The sequence below is a fragment of the Orycteropus afer genome, unplaced genomic scaffold (genome assembly GCF_000298275.1).
Source record: "Orycteropus afer afer isolate SDZICR_OR568_19922 unplaced genomic scaffold, OryAfe1.0 scaffold00245, whole genome shotgun sequence".
Classification (NCBI taxonomy): domain Eukaryota; kingdom Metazoa; phylum Chordata; class Mammalia; order Tubulidentata; family Orycteropodidae; genus Orycteropus; species Orycteropus afer.
Window position 1 is genome coordinate 3,427,948 of NW_006921832.1, and position 17,663 is coordinate 3,445,610.

At 37.9% G+C, this 17,663-nt stretch overlaps 1 protein-coding gene across 1 annotated transcript in view; it reads right to left on the bottom strand.

Moving 5' to 3' along the window:
* The window catches only part of LMLN (leishmanolysin like peptidase), a 101,755-nt gene that overhangs the window by 74,704 nt on the left and 9,388 nt on the right, over positions 1-17,663 (bottom strand). Inside the window, exons 2-6 of the mRNA XM_042782125.1 lie at positions 16,479-16,576; positions 15,744-15,774; positions 13,360-13,442; positions 12,789-12,906; positions 1,819-1,997 (exon numbers count right to left, since the gene is read on the bottom strand). Of these exons, the coding sequence (XP_042638059.1) occupies positions 1,819-1,997; positions 12,789-12,906; positions 13,360-13,442; positions 15,744-15,774; positions 16,479-16,576 (509 nt within the window). The remainder of the gene's footprint in view (positions 1-1,818; positions 1,998-12,788; positions 12,907-13,359; positions 13,443-15,743; positions 15,775-16,478; positions 16,577-17,663) is intronic.

A 17,663-nucleotide genomic window follows, 5' to 3' on the forward strand; every position in this document is an offset into this window, starting at 1 on the left:
ATAAACACAAACAATATTTGACTTGAAGCTTTCTCAACATTCAGAATCTAAAGATTTTTCTAGTTGATTTCTTCCATCAATAATTACACAAATTATTATGGTAACAGATAGCTTTTCGTAACCCATGCTGCTGATTTTGACTCCTTAGCACTTTCAGCATTGACAGTATAATTCTGAAGCATACACCAGTGTTTCTTTTGCTTTGATTTAGCTGAATTACAAAACAGTATAAGTTAAACAGCCTCTTTTCAAAGTCAGCTAGATTCTTCTGACAGATAGATACATGGGAATTACCTCAGTGGTGGCCCTTGCACATACATGAATTAGTCACTAACCTCTCCAAGGATTGAGAATGCTACCATCCACTCCAACAAACTGTTAATTCTTTTTCTCTTTAAATTTCACTTATTTTGTTGTTGAGAATATGCACAGCAAAATACACACCAATTCAACTGTTTCTACCTGTACAATTTAGTGACACTGATTACATTCTTTAAGTTGTACAACCATCCTCACCCTCCTTTTCCGAGTTGTTCCTCCCTCATTAACATAAACTCACTGTCCCCAAAGGTTCCTATCTAATCTTTCAAGTTGCTGTTGTCAATCTGATCCCATATTAACAGTTCTCAAAAGAGCACAATGCTTAACACAGAAGTTTTTTACTAATCAAGCTAAACTATTGTTCACTTTTAAGAAGGCTTTAGGAGATATTTTTTATTTAAAGATTATCTCAGGACAATACTTTCAGCAGTTCATCTACCTTCCATGGCTTCAGAAAGTCTAAAGTCTATGAGAATTTGACATTTTATTCTTCATTTTCCCTCTTTTAAACAGGATAATACACTTGACAACTTTTCCCGCCTTTAACTGATTTTTCCTGGTGTATGACAGGTAATCTTCTGCTTATATAACTTCATTTCAAGGCTGCTTCACAGTGAAGTATTTTTAAAATCCTTTGTAAATGACAAGGAGTTCTGGTGGCATAGTGCCTAAGGCACTTGACTGTTAACCAGAAGATTGGCAGTTCAAACCCACCAGTCACTCCGCAGAAGGAAGACTGGGCAATCTACTTCCGTAAAGATTTACTGCCTCAAAAAAAAAAAAAAAAAAAGATGGTGGGGACCAGGTTTGCTGGTCCAATAGAGCCTGGTGAAACCACTGAGACTATGGCCCCTAGCTGCCCTTCAGGTCTGGGATTGAACCCACACCTGTGGTTTCCAGCCAAACAAAGAACAGGCAAGTGAGTTAAACATTTACCTCAAGTAGACACACACCCTGGAGAGAACAATCATGGGAGAAGGAAGGGCTGCTTATGCACAGGGAGACAGCTCAGGGCGCAGAAGAGTATGGAGGGATGGACACTGGGAAGAGGTAACTATGGGGAGGAAGTGGGAGGGGAGCTGTTGCATTGTAAATTTTGGTCAATGACATGAGACAAAGTATATGTGAACTGCTGTATGAAAAGTGAATTTACTCTGTAAATCTTCACCCAAATCAAAATAAAATTAAAAAAAAAAAAAAAAGAAAAGAAAGAAACCCAGAGGGGGTCACTATGAGTTGCAATCAACTTGATGGCAATGAGTTTGTTTATTTTTTTTTTAATAAATGACAAATAGGAATCTGAATTTAAGTGACAATTAAAAGTAAGGCACATATGAAAAATGAAATGACGATTAGATGAATAGGTATTTTTAACATCTTACTATTAGAATCAATCTGGCAAATGCAAACTGCCTGTAATCTCAACATTTATAATATTATTTGTTTTAAGTGTACTCATATTAGATCTTTGGAGATAAGTCTCAGGGGAAAGTTTACCTGTCCATTTTTGCTTCCTGCTGACAATAGGCTGCATAAGAGATGATGTTTTCATGGCCGCACCTCTCGGTGGCCAAAGCACCAACATAAAGAACAAAGTCTGCATCCCTGACGCCTTCTTGGTCCGGTACACCTACTGCTCCACATGGCCACTTACCCCCACGACAGACCCTGCATTGCTGTACCCACAGGAGCCAAGAGAAAACCAGACCAGAGAGAAGGTTAGCTGTAGTGATTAGCTACAAGTTAATCTTATAGCAAATCCAGACTCTAAACGCAGTATGATTTAATTTTACCATTCCTAATCTTTTACAAAAATCCATGCTCCTTTCTACTCAGCACCTACCTCTAATTTGGATTTGGTTTGCTAAAATTTCTACTTTTGAAACATCACCAATCTATAAATCTCAATTAAAACAACCAACTAGAATGCAGAAAAATACCAAACTAGAAAAACTTTTAAAAAATCAGCACTCCCAAACCTGGATGAACAGTACATGGGACATTCTCTGTACTTTTCTTAAAAAAATTTTTGTGACTCTATTGTAATTTCACAATAAATAAGTTAAAATCTTTATTTAATAAAAAAATGTATCTAATGAAAATAATTATTATAACTTATGCATCTTGTTTAAAATTAGATAATACAAAAGCATAAAAAGCAAATGTTAGAGTCATCTTACAATATTATCCTTTTTACTAGTTTTCCAGTTAAATCTTTCTTTGCCCTTGTAAAGCCTATTTTCTAGAGTACTTTTTCTATCACAGTTTCCAATCACATAATCTCTAAATTATAAATAGAAAAACTAGTAAATTGTGTTCTTTGGCCACAGCAATGTTTGTACAGACAACGAAAACCAGAAATTATACACCGTTTATGTTTCCTTCTTTAACACATGTATTTACAATTTTAAAGTTCAACTTAATCTATAAAAATATTTGATGTTATGAAAAGTTATGATTTTTAAGCATTCTTCCCCATGATCATGTATTTAATTAAAAAAAAAAAAAAAAGAAGTCAGGAAGCAGAACATTTGGAAATGCAAGAAATTTTAAAACAAATAAATAAATAACAAGCAAAAACTTTAGAAAAAAGCAAAGAAATTGGTCTTAAAATACCATGGGGAAAGAGATGATTAATAATCTGCTTTAATTTTTAAACATATTCCTAAGGCCCTTTACATACACAAGAAATTTGAGAAAAAAATGAGAACTTGCAAGCTAGTTACATTGCTGCCAATGTATAGGGTTATAAAAGCGTTTACTGAGCTTAAATATTCTAAGAAGAATCTTACAAAAGAAACATAATCTAAATAAATGCTTTATTTTGGTTACCAATATAAGTAATGAGAGAACACAGCTAAATAGAGAAAAATAGCTGTAGCAATTAACATATTTTCAGGTGTAGATTTATAACAAATAGGTTTACTAGTACATGCAGCTAAAATTTTTATCTTTTTTTGTTATAAGAAATAGATGCTCAATATGAAAAAAACAGCCTTATAGAAATGCATAACTTACCAAATTAAAGGCCTCTGATAATTCTTTTTTTTTTTTTTTTTTTTACTTTTTATTGTAATTTAGGTGAAAATTTATAAGAAAATTGGTTTTCCATTCAACAGCTGAGACATTTTGTTTTGTGTCATTGTTTGCAATCCTGACAAACGTAACAGGACTCTTTCTACCTTACGTGTTTAATAATCCAATTCTTAAAAATATATATATGAATATTTTATATGTATGCAGATTTTTAAGCATGTGAATTCCTCCTTTTTAATGCTTTTTTTATGGTGTATGCACATTTTTAAAATAAAATTATTTTTAAATTTTAAAAATAAATTTTTAAGATAGGATAACGACTTACATTGTTTTGCAACTTTTTTTTCCCACTCAGAGCTTAAATACCTTTCCAAATCAGTATAGAGATCTATTTCAATCTTTAGCAAGTATATGTTGTTGTTGTTGTTGTTGTTATTATGTGCTGTGGAGTCCAACCCGACTCATAGTGACCCCTCCTTGGGTTTCTGAGGTGATATCACTATGGAAGTAGATTGCCCAACCTTCCTTCCGAGGAGTGGCAAGTATATACTATTCCATTATATGGAATTATTATTTGATTCAAACTAGAATAGGAGCTCTGATGGTGCTGTGGTTAAAGCATTGGGCTGCTAACCAAAAGGTAAGTGGTTCAAATCCACCAGCCACTTCATGGGAGAAAGAAGAGGCAATCTGCTTTCATAAAGATTCTACTCTGTCCTGTAAGGGCACTATGAGTTGGAATTGACTCAATGGCAGCGGGTAATATTATAATGGAGCCCTGTTGGCTCAAAGGTTAAAGAGCTTGGCTGCTAACCAAAAGTTTAATGGTTTGAACCCCCAGGTCACTCCATATAGGAGAAAGATAAGGCAGTCTGCTTCTTTAAAGATTTACAGCTTTGGAAGCCCTGTGGGATTTCTACTCTGTCCTACAGGGTTACTATGAGTTGGAATCGATTTGATGGCAACAGGTTTGATAGGTTTTAATAATATAATGGCATAATAGAGTCCTGGTGGTGCAGCAGTTAAATGCTCTGCTGCTAACTGAAAGGAAGACAGTTCAAACCCACCAGCTGCTCCACAGGAGAAAGATGTGGCAGTATGCTTCCAAAAAGATTTACAGCATTGGAAACCCTATGAGATAGGTCTATTCTACCCTATTCTGTCACTATGAGTTGGAATCAACTTGACAATAGGTTTGTTTGTTTTTTGCAGTGGTCCCTCCCCTCACCTCCCCTCCCACCCCCGGTAACCAACAAAGAAGTTTCCTTCCATATATACCATATATAAACTTTTCCTTGACTTTTTACAACAATGAACTGACAAAAGGTTTTATAATAGGCATAAGGAGCCCTGGTGGTTAAGAGCTTGGCTTCTAACCAAAAGGTTGGCTGTTCACCAAAAGGTTGGCAGTTCAAAACCACATAGTAGCTACACAGGAGAAAAACCAAGTGATCGGCTTCCATAAACATTACAGCCAAGAAACCCCATGGGGCAGTTCTACTCTATTATACTGGGTTGCTATGAGTCAAAATCGACTTGATGTCACCTAACAACAACATAATAAACATGAAGTTCTTGTTGTCGGTTGTTGTTGTTATGTGCCATGGAGTCAAGACCTGACTCATAGCAACCTCTCCTTAGGTTTCCAAGGCAGTATCACTACGGAAGTAGATTGCCCAACCTTCCTTCTGGGGAGCGGCTGGTGGGTTTGAAGCACCAGCCTTCTGGTTAGCAGTTAAGTGCCTTAGGCACTATGCTACCAGAGCTCCCATGTTGTTATGAAGTTCCTAGGTGGTGCAAAGAGTTAACATGCTCAGTTGCCACTGGAAAAGTTGGAAGTTTGAGTCTACCCAGAGGTGCCTCAGAAGAAAGGCCTGGCAACATAGTTCTGAAAAAATCAGCCAATGAAAACCCTATGGAGGGGAGGATCCAAGATGGCAGACGAGGTAGATATACTATGCAGACTCTCTACAACAAAGACTCAAGAAATCAAGGGAAACACCTCTGAATGACAATTCTGGCACCCAGAGCTTCAAAAGAAAGGGTAAAGAAGTAGAACAAATAATGATGACAGGAAGAGATGAATGAAAACAGTGAATAAGGCACAGTAAACTGCCAACTGGCATAGTGTAGCCATCCTGAACTACTGCAAGCAGTGTTCCAATTGGAGCAGGAACCAGATAACTGGTTCCACTTGCCCAAGACTACACTGGTGACTGAGCAACTAGAGAGGTAGGGCCTCCCTACCCCACCTTTCCTTGTGACCAGACGTGCAGCCCTCCCCAACTCCACCACATGGCAGCTAGTTAAACCTCCCTCACTGCCAGTGCTGTGCTGCATTTTTTCAATTTTTTTCTTTATCTTTCAGCTTACTTCTTCCCCCCTCTTCCCCTTTCCTTTTCTTCCTTCCATTTCATACCTCTTCCTTTGCCTTTTTTCTTGATCCTGAAGAGCAGGCACCACCCCCCCACAGGCCACAAAGTTAGCAAAGCCTGCCCCTATCCCTCCCTGGTCAGAGGTAAACACTTCCACAGAGCCATGTTTGGTGGCTGGCACTTTTGCCAGTCCTGTGCTTTTTCTCTTTCTTTTTCCCTTTTTCTTAGTTCTCCCTTCTTCTACCCCTTGTTTTCTTCTTCTTTTTTCTTCCCTCTTTACCTCCCCCACTTTTTTTTCTTGATTCAACGGAGGTTTTCCCCATCCCCTTTGTGGTTTGCCAGGTGGGTGGGGTTGGGAAGGGCTGCACATCTGGTCACAAGGTAAGGGGGGAGGGAGGTCCCACCTCTTTGGTTGCTTGATCCCATCCTTACCCCTCCATGGACAGTGACGCACCCTCTCCCAGAGTAAGCTCCATGTTTCCTCTACAGCTGTGTTTGGTAGCTAACATTTATGCAAGTTTTTCTTTTTCTTTTTTTCTTTTATCTTTTTCTTCCTCTTCTCACTGTCATTTTTTAATTTTTCTCTTTTGATGTGGCTGAGTGAGTGCCTTGCCCACCACCACCTCTGTATTCAGTAGCACCATCCCTGACTTTCCGTATTTGGTGGTGTAAACTCCCATGAAGTGAGTTCACATTTCCACTGTAGCTGTGTTTGGTAGCTAGCACTTGCTCTAGTATTGTGCTGCATTTGTTTTTCTCATCTTTCTCATTCTTTTCAGATCTCCTGTTCTCCCACACATACTTTTTTTCTTTTTCCTTTTCCTTTTTTTTTGGCCTTTCCTTCTCCTACCCCCCCCTTTTTTTCCTTTCCATCTGTCCCCAGCAGCTAGGAGCCAGTGACCCTACCCAGCCATACTCACCAGACTTGTTGCCCCACCCACTAGGAGAGTGGCACCACCCACTCCAGCCCCACTGGATCAATGACAGACAGCAGTCAACACCTGCTCAGCCTGCCCTCAGCTGCTCTGCACAATCAGTGATTAGAGATTTGCTTCCACACTCCTACCCACTAACAAATCCACCCAGAGAAAGGTGGCAAGTACTTCAGTGCTGCCAAACTGGCAAGCAGAGGAATATGCCCACCCTGTTGCCTGGATATATTAAAACAAACAAAACAAAAAATCATGATGAAGAAAACCAATATACAATCAAAAAATTAATACAATAACACTGCAATGTCTTTGGAGATAACAGACAATGCCATATCACACACACACACACACACACACACAAACAGCTCTAACAAGTAACCAAACTACAGGGCCAGAAAATCTTCTGGAGGAAGAAATAATTTTGGAACTATCTGATAAGAAATTCAAAATAATTACATTTAGGTACCTTCAATGGATTGAGAGAAAGTTCGAGGAATCCACAGACAAAATCAAGGAAAACACAGACAAAAACTCTAGAACAATTCAGAAAAACAATACAAGAACAAATTGACAAAGTAAATGGAAAATTAAAAACCATACAAAAAAAATAGCAAGTAGAAATCGAGAAGGTATTTAATACTAAAATTTCAGAAATAGATCATGCATTGAAAGAACAAAGGAGTAGAAATGAATCAACAGAAGATAAAATTAACAATATTGATGACAAATCTCTTAATATTAATCAGGAAAAAAGAAGAAATTCTAAGAATTATGTAAGATATTATCAAGAGAAATAACTTACAATTGATCTGAATTCCAGAAAAGGAAGAGATTTTTTAAAAAAAGCACCACAAAAATTATCAGAGACTTATTGGAAGAAAATGTCCTTAATATCATGAAAGAGGAGAAGAGATGCATTCAATAAACTGAATAAACTGCAAAGAGTATAGACCCCAGGAGAAAATCACCAAGATATATCATAATCAACCCTCTAAAAACCACAGACAAAGAATCCTGAAAGCAGCTCAGGAAAAACAAAGAGTCACCTACAAAGGAGAACCAGTAAGACTAAGCTCTGATTTCTTGGCAGAAACCATGCAGGCCAAAAGGCAATGGGATGATGTATTTAAAACTTTGAAAGAAAATAATTGCCAATCAAGAATTACATATATATAAGAAAACTGTTCCTCAAATATGACAACAAAATTGGGGCATTTCCAGATCAAAAGAAATTAAGGAAACTTATAAAAACTAGACGAACCTTTTAAGAAATGCTAAAGGGAGCTCTTTTAACAGAGAATCAACAACAGTAGCCAAGAAATAGAGATTAAGACATGTGACTACACCACTTGAAAATCAACCAGATAGAGTAGTATTAAAATTAAATAAACCTACAAGATTGACAATAAGGAACCAGATATGTCAATTTGCAAATGATGATAACTAAAAAGTAAAAACACAGAATAAATTATGTAGGTACAGAAATTCCAAATAGAGAGGAAATCAAGACAATATCAAGACAGAATAAACCACTTTAAACTTGGGAAAATAATAATAAATTACAGGTTAACCTCAAAGAAAATTAATAAACCTTTTCACCAAAATGTAAAAGAAAATCAAAAAGTCTCAGTAAACTCTAAAATAATAACAAAAGAAATGATAAGAAAATCCATAAATAAAATGAATTCAGCACAGAAAAATACATTGAACAAACCAACCATCAACACTACAAAAGAAACAACACAGCAAAATGACAGTAATTATATTGAATATAAATGGATTAAATGTATCCGTCCAGAGACAGAGAGTAGTCATACACACAGCGGAATACTACAAAATGTTAAAGAATACCTCAGAATCTGCAGAATACCTCACAACATGGATTTACCTTGAGGACATTATGCTGAGTGAAATGAGTCAACCAGAAAATGACAAATACTGTACAAGGCCACTAATCTAAAAAAAGTCAAGAAAAGGTTTACACACAGAATGAATCATTCTTTGAAGGTTACCAGGGGTGGGAGGGGAAAGGTGGGTAATCATTAACTAGAGGGCAGACAAGTATTAACTTGGGTGAAGGGAAATGTAATATATAGTAATAGGAAGGTCCATACAAAATGATCAAGGCAGAGGAAGACATTGGAAGGAATGCAAAGTTAAAGGCAACAAAGGTAAATACTACTGTATACAAAATCCTGCAGTAACAGTAATAACAATAATCTACGAGCGGATACATATACAGACACTCAAGCTGAAGAAGTGTGGGAAGGTACCATACATACCCATGAATACATATAGGCAAGGCAGAGGATAGCTCTATATATGTATTTATATGTGCTGTAAATATATCCATGAACATAATAGAGCATACAGAGGCAAAGTTATGTAAACTTCTTAGCCATAATCAAATACCTTGAGGGAATGAGTCACTGGGCATTGGGGCTCAGGACCATAGTCCTAGGGGACAGTGAGGTCAACTGGTATAACACAGTCCACAAGATAATGTTCTACATCCTACTTTAGTGAGTAGCAACCGCGGTCTTAAAAGTTTGGGAGAGGCCATCTGAGGTGCAACTATTGGTCTCTACCCATCTGGGGCAAAGAAGAGTGAAGAAAATCAAAGACAAAAGGAAAAAATTAGTCCAAAGGACTACTAAACCACATGAATCCCAGCCTCCACAACCCTGAGACCAGAAGATGGTGCCCAGCTACCACTGCTGACTGCCTGAAAGGGATCACAATAGGAAGTCCCCCTTAGAGTGAAAGAAAAATGTGGAACAAAACTCAAAATCATAAAAAAAGAGCAGGCTTACTGGTTTCATAGAGACTGGTGGAATCTCTGAGACTATGGTCATTAGATACCCTTCAAGATTAGAAATCAACTCACTCCCATGACTTAACTTTCAGCAAATGATAGGCCTTTGAGTTAAACAATAATACCAAGGAGCTATGCACTCCTTAGAACAATCAACCATATGAGATCAAAAGAGCAATATTTGCCCGGGGATAAAGCTAAGAAGACAGGAAGGGATATGTGGTAGTTAAGTTTATGTATCAACTTGGCTGGGCCTGGTTGAGTGGCTGGGCAGCTGGAGGTAGTATTCCCCATGATGAGACTGGTAATCAACTCCATGGTAGAATATACTGTGAGCAGCTGAGTAGCTGCTTTAGGGATGTGGTCTGCTTCCTGTATGTAAGGACAAGCCTTGGGGAATGGTCTGTAGCTTATGGCATGCTTGGACCCTGCATGTAGCCATGTCATTGTTCAGAAGCTTGCCATGCTCTGCCAACCTTGGGACTCTCAATAGACTTGAAAGAATGGCCTGCTGTGTGTTTTGGTAACATCAGGACTGTGCTTTATTATTTGTCAACCTTGGGCTTGTCACTCTCAGCAGCCAACAGCTGTCTGAGTGAAGAAAAGCCTCTAGCTCCAGTGGGCTAGAAGCAGGAGGCAAAGCTGAAGCCCAAGGTTGAGAGGCTTTCACCCAGCCCCTAGAGCCTGGCACTTTGAACTCAGACTTAAAGCCTCCAAACTGGAAGAGAATAAACTCCTGTTTGTTCAAGCCATCCCATTTGTGGTATATTCCTGTCAGAGGAGCACTAGGTAACCAGAATAGGATAGGAAAGAAGGACAAAGAGAAATGGTAAACACAAGGAGAAAACAGGAAGAGTGCTATTACATTGTGGGTATTACAACAAATGTCACAAAACAAAATGTGTGTGAATTCTTGAAAGGAAAACCAATTTGCTCTGTAAACTTTCACACAAATCACAATTTTAAAAAAATTAAGTAAAAGAAAACCCTATAAAGCACAGTTCTACACTGACACACATGGGGTTGGCATGATTTAGAGTTGACTCTACAGCAACTGGTTTTATAATAGGTATATTTAAAGTTTTGCAAAACATATTTTTAAACATATACAACATAGTTTAAGGTATTCTTATAGAATAAATTACTAGGTTAGGTTGAAGCATATATATTCTTTATTTTAAGAAAAATATCAATTGCTATTCAAAAAAAGCTGTGACATATAATTGCTACAAGATGCTATAAAGGACAAAGATAAAATTCTTCACAGAACTAATAGAGCAGACCCAAAGAAGAGATAAATGCAAAAAAAAAAAAAAAAAAGCATTAAAATCACTTAAAAACCAATGACAGAACAAAAACAGCATACCTGTGTTTATTTTTTTTAACTTAAATCTGTAAACACATCTGTGTGATAGTCATTGTCTTAGGCTGGGTTCTTCAGAGAAACAAAACCAGTGATGTGTCTATGTATAAATATATAGAGAGATTTATTTCAAGAAAATGGCTCACACAGTTGTGGAGGCTAGCAAGTCCCAAATCCCTGAGTCAGGTATCAGGCTGGAAGCGTCTCCTGATTCAGGTGATTGCAGGAGCTGAGGAATTGCAAACCAGCACAAGACAGCACAGTAGGCTCCCTGCCCATGGATCAGGGCAGTTACACAGTGGGTGCCGACTCATGCAGTAAGAGAACTGAGCACTTTCAGGCAAGAGGCTTCCTGTCAGAGTAGAGTACTTCTGGGCATTTGTGGATGAAGGTGGCTTGCTGACCTATGGAGCAAGAGAGCTAAGCACCTTTGGGCAGGTAGTTTGCTGGCTGCATGAGGTGTTCCTGGCACTTACTGGTGGAACTAAAGAGCTTTAAAACAGAGGCAGAGGCCAGGCTGGCCCAAGTGACGCAAGAGGCCAAGAACAAAGGGCTGACAGAGAGGATTGCCTATGGGCACAGCCAAGAAGCTGTCCTGACCAAAGAACTGTATCTTGAGTCATTCCTGATCCTGAATTGTATCCTGTTATATCCCTACTAAACCCATAAATCATGAGTACTGTCTGTGAGTTCTGTGTAGTCATTGTAAAGAATTATTGAACTCAGTAGAGAAGCAGAAAATGCCTTGGGAGGGATGGCTGGTATCAGAATTAGTAAAAAAATTGGAGAGGTATGTCTGATCTCTGTCTCCTAAGAATCAGTCCTGGGCTGATATTGATAAATCTCAGTGCTCGTCAGGTTAGAGGAGGTAAGACACCATTCACATGCCATACAGCAGGCACGCAATGTGGGGCTCACTGCAATGATTCCATACTCAAGGAAGCACGAGACTTGGGAAGCGAAACTTTTGATTCTTAGATGGTTACTCTGGTGATTGTTACCCATAGTGACTCAAAGGAAAGTAAGAGATATTATATAGGAGCTGAGGGGAGAAAAGCCTCATCTGGAGGTTGGGGCCATTGCCCAGATGGTCTCAGAGAACAGAGGATTACTTTCAAGTGTTGAAAGCTAATGTAATTTGTTCTGCTGGATTTTGGACTTGCTTGGTGCGTACTATTTCTTCTTTCCCTCCAATTTCTCCCATTTGTAATGGAAATGTCTACCTTGTGCCTGTTCCACCATTGTACTTTGGAAGCAGATAACTCATAGTCTAGATTTCACAGGTTCACAAATGAAGAGGACTTTTGCCCCCTACTAAAGTTTCACCCATATTTTATTTAAATGATTCAGAAGATGAGATTTTGGAGTTGGAGGTGATTTAAGACTTTTGGGATGATGTGATGGGATGAATTATGTTTTCCATGCAGGAAGGACATGAATTTGGGGCAGGGCAAAGGTTGGGATGTTATGGATCAAACTGTGTCCCCCCAAAATATGTGCTATAAATCCTAACCTCTATGCCTGTGGTTATAATCCCATTTGGGGATGGATTGTCTTTGTTAGATTAATGAGACAGAATTAGTAAAGGGTGTGTTTTGAGTTGATCTCTTTTAAGACATAAAAGAGATTAAAACAAGAAAGCAAGAGAAGCAGAGATGGGGTAAAACAAACGCCAAGACACATGGAGATCTCCAAAGAACCAAGAAGCAGAAGCTGAAGAGACAAGGACCCTCTTCCAGAGCCAATGGAGAAAGAAAGCCTTGCCCTCAAGCTGGTGGTCTGAATTCAGCCTTTCAGCCTCTTAAACTGTGAAAGAATAAATTCCTGTTTGTTATAGCCATCCAGCTGTTCTAGCAGCAATAGAAAACTAAGACATTCATACATTCAAAATCTCTGCTAAAGTTGTTCAAAAGAATGAAAATACTACTAAGAAGAGAGAGAATTACCTGGAGATGCTCCTCAGGAACTATAACTGGGCCACATTTTGTATGCTCTGCACAGTCCCCGGTACAGTATCTATGAGGATCATTTTCCTTCCGTAGATATTGGTTTGTTGCACATTGTCTTCAATTCATTTGTACATAAAAATTTAATTACAAAAAAACAAGCAAACAATAGTTCACAGCAGTTAAAAACATTGTAAAAAAAAAAAGTAATTGCTATATTACTTTATTAATAGTTGTAACTATTTTAGTTAAAAAGTGGGCTAAGAAAGAATTTTTGTTCTATAGGAAATCCTCTTGATCTGATTTTCCAAAAACTCAAAGTACTTCACAAAGTCAATATTTAGACGCAGAAAGGAAGAAAAAGATCCATCTCACAATGGAAAGTTAGAGTAAGAATGACTAGACAACAGTTACTTTTTAATTTTTGTTAAACACCTTGCAGTTTGGTTTCTAAGAACAAGCATAATAAATTACTCTAGTATAACTGTTTGATACTGTGCTGTAGCAAAAGAACAGGGAAGGCACAGTCCTATACAATTGAAGAAAATGATGCATGTGTAGTATGACATACCTGCTCAGTAAGATAGTGCCAGCAGGTCTACGAACCTGAAAAGTCCTCTCTAAATAAGAAATAGCCTGTGGGAAGAGTTTGTTCTAAGTGAGGAGACTAAGAAAAAAAAAAAAAAAAAGCCAGTCAGAATTCTCGCCAAAGGATACATTATATTAAAAGAAGTAAAGCATAGGATATTAATGCCTGAGCAGAGGAAAGGGGAAATGAAAATGACTTATAATTCAGAATACAGACACTAGGTAGTCAAAGGCTGTGTGGCAGGGGATAAGGGAGAGGGGGTGGGTCTAGGAGCAAGGGAACTTTCTGGCTTTTGAGTTTGGGAAAAGAGTGGTAGGGACAAACTTCCTTCACTAATATTCATTTAAGCAGAAAACATAAATCTCAACTATTTATCTAAATTATTTCAAATTTGAGACTATGTGAGATGATCCCCAGCACTAAGGTGGTTTATGTTAAGAATATCTTACATTTAGAACATCTACTTTAACCTTGCAGATTTCTGTGGCCCAGAATGAGTTGCCATAATGAAAGTTATCCGTCCCAAAAGTGCGATCCTCTCACAGTTAAAAATCTGATGAGGCTACCGCACCTACAAACCACTTTGGCATACCAAACAAGAATGCCTTTTCCCAAAGCTTATTGGCGGTTACCAGGGGCAGTAGGGAGGGAGATGGGCAAGTTATTGCTTAGGGAGTACTGAGTTTCTGTTAATGGTGTAGGAGAACTCAGGAAGTGGATGGTAGTGATGGATGCACAACATAATGAATGTAAACAGTATCATTGACTTGTGCACGTTAAAACTGTTGAATTTGTAGGTGTTTTGTTACATATATTTTTACACATTAAAAGACAAAAACAGATGGTGGGCTAGATATCTAGACCCACAGGTTCAAAGTGTGCCAACCCCTACTCTAGCACATGATTCCATACAATCTCAGATTAGTTGCAACTTTCGTGTTTTATTTTCACCAGTTCTAAACTTGGCAGAACGATATTTGTTTTTCTTTTTTTTTTATTAGGATTTGGGTGAAGATTTACAGAGTAAATTCACTTTTCATACAGCAGTTCACATATACTTTGTCTCATGTCATTGACCAAAATTTACAATGCAGCAGCTCCCCTCCCACTTCCTCCCCATAGTTACCTCCTCCCAGTGTCCATCCCTTCATACTCTTTTGCATCCTGAGCTATCTCCCTGTGCATAAGCAGCCCTTCCTTCTCCCATGATTGTTCTCTCCAGGGCGTGTGTCTACTTGAGGTAAATGTTTAACTCACATGCCTGTACTTTGTTTGGCTGGAAACCACAGTTGTGGGTTCAATTCCAGACCTGAAGGGCAACTAGGGGCCATAGTCTCAGTGGTTACACCAGGCTCTATTGGACCAGCAAACCTGGTCCCCACCTTCTTTTTTTTTTTTGCCTCCAAACGATTTTGAGTTTTGTACCACATTGTTCTCCCTCTTTATGTAGGATCTCCTACATCCCTTCCAAGTGGATGGCAGTGGTAGCTGGGCACCATCTAGTTCTTCTGGTCTCATAGTTGTATAGGTTGCAGATCGGATGGTGTACCAGTCGCTAGGACTGATTGTTTCCATTAATTTTGCTTTTCTTCTTTCTTCTTGACGAGGAGACACCCATTGTTGCATATAGATGGCAGCTTCCTAGCTTTTAAGGTCCCAGTCGCTACTCGCCAAAGTAGTAGGTGGAACAATGTTCTGTATAGTATGTTATGCCAATTGAGCTTGATGTCCCCTGCGACCACGGTCCCAAGCCCGCAGGATCAACTACTCAGTCCCTCTGGGTAGCTGGCTGTGACCAAGTAATGACCATAACCTTGCCCCTTGTCAGCTCTACTATACACCTGGGAATTCTGATCATTCACATGAACTTATAGGCCCATTGTCTGCCAACCCTATATATGATCTTGGATACACTCTCCATTTAGACATACCTAATTGTTTAGCTTCAGAGCGATATTTGTTTGCAAAATGATTTAACAGTAATAATATCAGATATTGAACAAAGAAAACTAAAGAATTTGGAAACCAAAAAAAAAATGTTTTAGAAGACTTTTTCTACTCTATTCTCAGTATACCCTGCTCCCAAAAACTTGTGAGAGAGAGCAAATAAGAAAATGAGAAGGCTAACTTAATATCAAATTATAAAATAAGAGAACTAATTTAGTACAAAATACAGACAAGGCCTTAGTGAGTACATCACAAATATATCTTTGGTTAAAATGATAAAACATTTACTACCAACACATTTTATTAAGTCATTCACAAAACAGCCACATACATGTTTTTCTCAACTGAAACAAAATTATATACAATAAAATGTACCCATTTTAAGTATACTTTTCAAGTCAGGTATATTTATTACATACCTTTACAAGGTATCTTTTCTCAGGAAGCAACCTGAAAATGATGAGATAAAACATAAGAATTATGATGCTAGACCAGACCATTGTCTCAGTTGTTCAGAACACTTTTGGCAAGAGCTCCAAGGACACTGTGTGGAAGTATGCAGTATCTGTCCTCAATAATCTCAATTTACCTCAATGCACATCTGAGAGTTTACTATGTGCCAAAGCACTGCACCAGGCACAGTCATCTGTTATCTAATCAATTTGGAATGGTTAAGGACAAGCAAAGACATCAACTACTCCTAATAGCTCTTCATAAACCACTATCAATTTATAATTTATCTTTTTCTGGACTCTTCTTAGATTTAATAAAACATTAGACTATTATCACATTCAAGTTAATAATTTTGTAAACTTCCTTATTGTTGTGAATATTAGTATTTCCCATTATTTCCCATTATTTTTCAAGTACTTATTGAGAGGCATCTTCCAGATGTGTTATTGACTGCATCCAAGTAGATCCACTTTTGTTCTGCTTCAGTTATTCATGATGCATAGGTTTTAATCATATGCCATAACCTTCATCTCCCAGACTAGAAAGCATTTTTAGCTTATTTGCATCTTAGAGTATAGCTGTACTATATAGCCTTTACTTAGTTCCATCTACGGACTTTTAAAAATTTCACTTAACATATAAAAGTACCTTTAATATCTAAATTCACAATAAAAGAAATGAAACAATACTGATGTACTTACTCTTCAATACTTTTATCATAGACAGTCTTGATTCTTAAGTGTTCATCAATATCTCTCTTTACTACATGATTTGCTTTAAGATAAACTTTATTAATGACCTGAAAAAAGAGAATAGATTTAAAATTATATGTATGTTATGAATATGTATATATTTATATATATGTACAACATATGTATACACATACACACATATATATACATATATATGTTGCATAAATTAACCAAGGTCCCAATTTAAATTTAGTAACTGAATTTCAACCAAACCCAGTGCCATCAAGTTGATTCACATTCACAGTAACCCCCACTGGGTTTCCCAAGCTGCAAATTTGTTTTTTTTATTATTGTGATTTGGGTGAAAATTTACAGAGCAAATTCACTTTTCATACAGCAGTTCACATATGCTTTGTCTCATGACATTGACCACAATTTACCACAATGCAACAGTTCCCCTCCCACTTCCTCCTGATAGTTACCTCTTCCCTGTGTGCATCCCTCCATGCACTCCTGCTCCCTGTGCATAAACAGCCCTTCTTTCTCCCATCATTGTTCTCTCCAAGGAGTGTATCTACCTCAGATAGATGCTCAACTCATATGCCTTTTGTTTGGCTGCAAGCCACAGGTGTGGGTTCAATTCCAGACCTGAAGGGCAGCTAGGGGCCATAGTCTCAGTGGTTCCACCAGGCTCTATCAGACTAGCAAACCTGGTTCCCCCCCTCTTTTTTTTAATTCCCCAAATGATTTATAGTTTTGTTCCACACCCAAGCTGCAAGTGTGTGTGGGAATAGACTGCCTCATCCTCCCTCAGAGCAGCTAGTAGGTTTGAACCGCTGACCTTCTGGTTAGCAGCCAAATGCTTTACCCAGTAAGACACCAGATCTTCTTCACAGATTAACCAACTGAGGTTTCAAGTTAAAATTAATAACTGAATTTCAAATGTAATGCCTAAAAAAAAGTCCCTTAGCTTATACTCTACTGTTTCAACATTCCAGAGCCTCAAACACTAATATCCACGTTAATACTACCATTTGTGAGATTGCTACTATAAATTTGAGTCACAAGACTAAATATCTCCATATAGTAACAGCAGCTGCCAGAATGTTTTTAGGTTTCCTATCAGTTATTTAGGAGCTCTGGTAGCATAGTGGCTAAAGCACTTGACTGCTAACCACAAGGCTGGTGGTTCAA